Here is a 6,577-nt window from a genome sequence, read left to right as displayed (position 1 = left end):
TACCATTTGAGGAAGCAATGACCTGCAACTACTACTAGAACCACCACGAGGTTCTCACACAGCAATACCAACACGAGGTACACACCATAACAACATATAATAATCACACAATCACAATAATCCGGGTGCTTAGACTAGTCTTGCTATTCACTTAGCTGAGACATCGTCTCAAGCCTTGGTCTCAAGCCTCGGATCCACAAACTGACACCTATCCTAGCTCGGAAGCAGTCTCCGATGTCAGGAACCTGCATTAAAAATTCGTTAACAATCAATTAACCGTGACTCACAGTGATTAAGCGATGTGTCTCGACTCTTTGATTCCGGATGTTGACCAAACCCCTTTTATCCCCTCCAAATCTTCATCTTGGTAACATGATGTTAAATCCCAAAACCCAACCTCAATGTCTTGAATGAACTGGTCTGGACTGATCAGAACTCGGAAAGAACTTTCTTCCTCTTCTGGACAGTCTTTCGGAACTTCCCGGTAGTTTATCGGGCTTCGAAAAATGTCTATACTTCTAAAGCACCTCACTTCTTTCTCTCTTTCTCTCTCTACGCCACGTTTTGGAGTGTACTTGGTGTGTCTGAATGAGTAAAAATGAACCAGGGTAGCTGGGTATATATAGAAGTTGCCAGCCAATAAGAATGAGCTACCCGATCGCATGTGTCTCGTCTTGCATGCTTCCGGTCGCATGCGTGGTGACACATGGACGTCCACATACCCTGTTGCATGCTCTATAGCCATGCCAGAAGACACTTCCACGTCTACCTGCCCTTCAGCATGTCTGGTGTTCATGCATCGCGACACACGGGCCTCTGCATGTCGGTTCGCATGCGCAGATCACAGGTATTGCGACACCTCGTGCTTCGGTGTGTCAAGCTGCATGGAACTGCTTCATGCACGTCTACACCTCCTTCTTGTGTTGACACTCAGCAGGTTAAATGGTTGACACCACGTCCTGATCCCTTAGATCAAGCCACCTCGAGCTTCTAGGTCGATTTGCGCGATTTCGGTCCTTCTGGTGAATTTTCGTCCCGTGATCAATCCTGAATATCTTTCCGCACCCGTTCTGATGAGCTAAATATTTTAATAGAGTCTAGACTAATCTTAACCTTGTGGATAACTCCGCACCCGTTCTGATGAGCTAAATATTTTAATAGAGTCTAGACTAACCTTAACCTTGTGGATAACAATTTCCCGAGCCTTCGGCTTCCCCGAGAAATTCCATAAAACCGAAATTAGGGTTTTTTTTTTTTTTTTTTTAAGACGGGGTATTTGATCCACGTTATGGTATCTCTCTTTTTGAAACAAGTCCCCACAAAGCACTAACAGGTGTTCCGACAGAAATGCAGGCGTCGTCTCGACAGACAACCTAATTTCGTTGATGTGCACACCTTTGCTTCTTAGACGACAATAGAGACTACTATCTAAGTACCGTACCCCTAGGGCTGATGAAAGCAGGACGCATGCCTTGAAACTTGAAGACGTGGAGAAAGCCCCCTCAGGGATGGTTATGGACTTTCCTGTGGCTTTGTGAGTGAACTCAGCAGGGATTTCTCTGCCTGGTAACAATAAACACCTGTAATCGACAAACAGACAATAAACCGAATCAGTTCACTGCAAGGACAAGGAAGAACATCTTTCAACCAAGCCATGGTGGTTTGGTTTTTCGTCTAGAGATTAGGCGGGTTTTAATCACTGATATTGTTTCAAAACTATCACACATCTTAGACTAACACCGTGATTAACCCGAAGTTCTTAGAGTGGAGTTCTTAGCGGAAGTTAAGAAATTGTTTCTTAACTTTTAACTAAAAAAGCTAAGAACTTAAAGTACTTATTTAAGAACCGGTTCTTAGGTTTTTTTGGTTAAAAGTTAAGAAACAATTTCTTAACTTCTGCTAAGAACCTCATCCTATGAACTCCGAGTTAATCGTGCTCTAAGGCTGCATTAGTTTGTACAAAAAACTTTTTTGATTTAAATAAATTTAGAAAAAATGTCAAAAATATCACACTCATAATATCACTTTTATGTTTACACTAACCAACATTCACTAAGCTAGACTTAAGATTTAGAGCTGGGTGGTGGGATAAATTTTTAGAATTTGAAATCTAGGATTCTAATAAATATATAAATAAATACTTAAAACAAATTAAAAAAATAGTTTCAAAAGGAATTTTCGATTTTCGAAAAGAAATTTAAAAAAAAAATTCAAAAAAAAATTTATAAAAAATTTTGAATTTAAAAAAAAGTATAATTCGAAAACATAAAAAAAAAATATTTTGTTTTTATTTTTTATTTATTTAAATAATTATTTATTATATATATATAGAGAACGGTAAAGATGAATATTTCCCATAAATTTAATTTTTTTTCAAAAAAAGAACACCTGTAATCCCATCGTTGTATTATTAGCCTTCTTGCTTCTTCATCTAGTTTCAAACAGTTACGGAACATGGACTTTCTGAATGGATGGAAAATGGAAGATGCTCTTCTCTCTTCTTTCTCCAAATTCACATCGTTGCATTTGTTGGGAGTAGTACTATACGCTCTTGATGCAGATAACAAGAAACGTACGCTTTTGAGCGATCCACAATCAGTTGCATCGAGATGCCAAACCGAAAGGGGAAGACTCTGCAGTGACACTAGTTTTCTGCAGTTTCTGATGATAAGATCGTGCAGATGCCGGAGACCGATGACACAATCTGGAATCCTCTTTATATCACTGTTGCTTAGGTCTAGATAAATTACATTTATAGGGACATGCGTTAATCTCTTGAGGCTTTTGTTGCCTATGATAAGATACTTGAGGCGAGACCAGCGTTCAGCAACAGACGCAGGAACATCTTCTATCTTTGTGTTTCCTACATCAAGATATTCAATGTTGCTAGAAATATTTGGAAAAGTTCTCAACCGTGAGCAACCGTTCATGTCGACTTTCTCAAGAGATGCTAAGTTGATGTTGTTGGTGGGAATGACTCGTAGTTTAGTACAGTATCTCATCTCCAACTCTTTCAGTTTGTGTGAGTTTTTAATAGAAGAGGGAAGCTCCACCAGGCTTGTGCCCGTCAGTGTCAATGTCTCAAGATTAGTAGCATTCGTAAGATTTGGCATTTCTTTCAGCTTAAAGGAAAAGCTAAGATCCATTTCTTTGAGATTTGCAAGGGGCTACATGTGTCAAACACAACAAATGAGAAAAATCGTATATATATAAACTTTTGGAGATTTTTTTTATATGAAATTTTAAATTAGTGATCATGCGAAAACAAAATATTTACAAAGTGATACTATGTAAACTAAGTGTGAAAGGATGAAAAAATAACTGATTAGGCCCAATGAACGTTAACCTCAAACCATCTTCTAAGTAAAAATAGTATAAGATTTTTTAAAATAACAAATACCAACCAGGATTCCTCCCCAGAGCTTTTCGAGATTGCTTTGCGTCATACGGAGCGTAACGAGACATTCTGGCTGAAATGTTGAAGGAAGACGTTTTCCTGGGTAAAACGCCCAATCAAGCATACTTAGACGAGGCAGATATGTCAAATCCCCTAGTATGCATGGGAAGCTAGCATTTTCATTATAAGAACCCATGTAAAATCTTAAGAAGTTTGGATAAAACTGTTATACTTTTTTTTTGGGGAACATATAACTGTTATATCTAGAAAACCAAATATATAAATATATGTAAGAACTTACTGTTTCATTTGCAAGCACAGTACAAATCTCGTCGGCCTCTACTAAAAACTGACGTTTCCCGGGCTCATCAGACTGTTCATAAACTACTTGTCTCCCACAATTGTTGTAGTAAAGAGTGCATCTTTATCCACCCAAAAGATATATCCACAAGAGATTTAAGAGCTAGGGTCTTCAACCCATTTTCGAAATCCAAATTACTGTTAGCGAGCATGGCTTTCACATAGAGAAAACCATTATTGTTGAAGATGCATGCAAGGTGAAGGAATATTGATTGATCTTTCTTTGACAATCTGTCATATCCCACTCTTAAAACGTCTATGATTTTTGCATCAAGACTAGTTTCGATCCTAGATAACTGAAGTTCCCACTCTTGCTTGCTCTCCCCACGCAAAGATGAGCCCACAACACAAAGGCCTAACGGAAGATTACCGCAAAGCTTTGCTACTTTGTTTGCGACCTCTTCAAAACCCTCTCGTGGAGAACTGTGTTTAAAAGCAGATAGACACAAGATCTCCACGGCTTCTTTTGAGGATGGAAAATCGACATGGTACTGGTAGGCATCTGGAACCCCATGTGCTTTCAAAATCTTTTTATCTTCTGTGGTAACAATGATCCGACTTCCCGAACCAAACCAGGAAAGTTCTTTAGCCAAGACGTCTAGTGTATCTACATCATCAAGAACGATAAGAACTCTTTGATCTTGTAGCCATTCTTTTATTGAACCTAGATGATATACCCTCATATCCCTTTGATTCAAAATCTTAGACAGGAGTTGGTTTTGCAAACCCAACTTCAAATCATAATCATCAACACCAATGATGCTCTTGTAACCTCCCCATAAAGCATCCAAGTGGAAAATCGGTAGAAAGCTGACAGAATAAAGCTCTAGCAATCGTGGACTTGCCGATTCCAGCAGGACCCCATATTCCAATCATCTTCACTTCATTGCACTCAAGGCATAGCAAAGCGTTCAGTTTTCTCAAGTCCCACCACACCGTCGTAATCCCTTGACAGTGTAACATTCAGTTTGTTCGAAACATCCGTGACAAACTTTTCGACCATTCCAGGTTCCAGCTTCATCAGTCCTAACAAAAAATTAAAACCAAAATCTTACTTATGGGTCACTGATTACGAAAGAGAAGAGAAATCTAAATTATTGAGGGAAATTTAAACAAAGAAACAAACCAGTTAAGAGAGTGTTCTCCTGCTACGGTTGCTACATATGCCAAAGCTTCGGTCCATCTCTGCTTCACTTCCATTGGTTTCCCTTCGCAAGCTTTTTCGAACGCACTTCCAAAGCGTACGTCCACTTTGTTTCCGCACATCGGATGGATCGACGTCGTAAAAAATCGTCATCATCATCTGTCCCTGATCTTCTCTGCACTTCAAGATTTCATCTAGTTCATCTAAGCACCAGCTTGAAGAAGCGTAGTTCTTCGAGAGCAAAACTACGGAGACTTTTGATTCTCTGATGGCTTGTACAAGTTCAGGGCCGATCGTGTGGCCTCTCTCAATCTCCTGATCTTTGAAGGTCGTGATTCCTTTATTTGTGAAGTGTCTGTGTAAATGACTAAGAAAAGTTCTGCGGACGTCTGGCCCGTGGAAGCTAGGGAACACATGGTATCTCCTTATGCGAGACGAGGAAGAAGAAGAAGATGAAGCCATGAGACTATGTGAGAGAGAGAGAGACTGAAGAACTGTTTTTTTTTTTGGTAAAGCTTTCTTCAAAACAAGGAGAAGAACTTGGGCTCCTATTGAAGCCAATGCATAAAGACTCTAGGAGACGATAAATTTCAAAAAGATCTGTATTCTGATTGGTTGAAACTACTTTTGACCTTTGTTTTCTTATACAGTCGTGGAGGACCCACTGGCTTCTTGATTAGTAACGCGTAATTTGTGGAATTTGATTGGCACTGGTGGTGTTGGCTCCAGGTATGTTAAACAATGTTTAAGAAATCATCAGGCGGTAATTAAACATTTTATAGGAGATTTTTTTTAAAAAAATCGATCCTTTAGAACTGATTTACCGAATATTGATGTTAAATGTGTTGTTTATTTGGCTGATTTGGTTTTGATTGTCTCTTAATATTAACCATCTTTGAGTTTTTGCTTCAGTTGTTTGCAGTAGCTAGGGCTTTTGGAGCTTCAGAGTTCAGACATAATAGCTGTGGATGTTCAGGATGATAAGTTGCAGAAGGCGATGACTCTTGGTGCTACACATATTGTCAATGCTGCTAAAGATGCTGTTGAAAGGATAAGAGTAAGTGTTATTACTTGTGAAGATAAAACAATTGATTTGATATATTAATATGTTTTTCGTATTTTGGGCAGGAAACAACAGGTGGGATGGGTGTGGATGTTGCTGTTGAAGCCTTGGGAAAGCCTCAAACTTTCATGCAGTGCACACTAAGTGTGAGAGATGGTGGAAAAGCTGTGATGATTGGACCCTCACAAGCTGGTTCTGTTGGTGAAATAGACATAAACCGACTTTTTCGTAGGAAGGTATGAGTTTGCTTTCTTTGGCCTAGTTAAAAAATCTACTTAAGATCATAACGTTAGAATCTCTGTGAAGATAAAAGTGATAGGGTCATATGGAGGCAGGATCTTCCTAAAGTAGTGAAACCGGCAGAGTCAGGGATATTCAATCTAGCAAACGCTGTTTCGAGTAGATACAAGTTTGAGGATGCAGGAAAAAGCATTTCAAGATCTCAATGAAGGAAAAATTGTGAGCAGAGGTGTTGTTGAGATTCTATAAAACTAAAGAAGCCCTTCTTAAAAGGCTGCTTTTGACTCAGGTTTTGGTGATGACTGCTTCTGACTCAGGTTTTGGTGATGACTGCTTCATACCTGATTCACTGAGGTCTTGTTTTTTAGTATTT

General features: G+C 39.1%; 1 protein-coding gene and 1 pseudogene across 2 annotated transcripts; one reads left to right on the top strand and one right to left on the bottom strand.

Annotated features, from left to right (window-relative positions):
• Positions 1-3,343: 3,343 nt before the first annotated feature.
• LOC106317938 lies at positions 3,344-5,400 on the bottom strand (annotated as a pseudogene).
• Positions 5,401-5,731: 331 nt separating this feature from the next.
• Positions 5,732-6,577, top strand: LOC106317639 (sorbitol dehydrogenase-like). Of its 2 annotated transcripts, XR_001265181.1 has the most exons (4): positions 5,732-5,958; positions 6,030-6,200; positions 6,271-6,433; positions 6,522-6,577. XR_001265181.1 is itself a non-coding variant. In XM_013755431.1 (3 exons), exons 1-3 carry the CDS (start codon positions 5,899-5,901, stop codon positions 6,313-6,315), a joined length of 276 nt encoding a protein of 91 aa, XP_013610885.1. In that variant the 5' UTR covers positions 5,732-5,898; the 3' UTR covers positions 6,316-6,487. The 2 variants fall into 2 exon arrangements, 1 of the variants encoding a protein (XP_013610885.1); XM_013755431.1 differs by lacking the exon at positions 6,522-6,577 and having other exon boundaries at positions 6,271-6,487.

The sequence above is a fragment of the Brassica oleracea genome, chromosome C9 (assembly GCF_000695525.1).
Source record: "Brassica oleracea var. oleracea cultivar TO1000 chromosome C9, BOL, whole genome shotgun sequence".
NCBI lineage: Eukaryota > Viridiplantae > Streptophyta > Magnoliopsida > Brassicales > Brassicaceae > Brassica > Brassica oleracea.
The sequence above is the reverse complement of the archived record's forward strand: the minus strand, read 5'-3'. Positions and strand labels throughout refer to the sequence as shown.

Coding starts and splice junctions, on each gene's coding strand:
- LOC106317639 (XM_013755431.1), top strand. CDS start 5,899: ATGACTCTTGGTGCTACACATATTGTCAATGCTGCTAAAGATGCTGTT. Junction 5,959..6,029: donor ATGCTGTTGAAAGGATAAGA/GTAAGTGTTATT, acceptor TATTTTGGGCAG/GAAACAACAGGTGGGATGGG. Junction 6,201..6,270: donor ACCGACTTTTTCGTAGGAAG/GTATGAGTTTGC, acceptor ATCTCTGTGAAG/ATAAAAGTGATAGGGTCATA.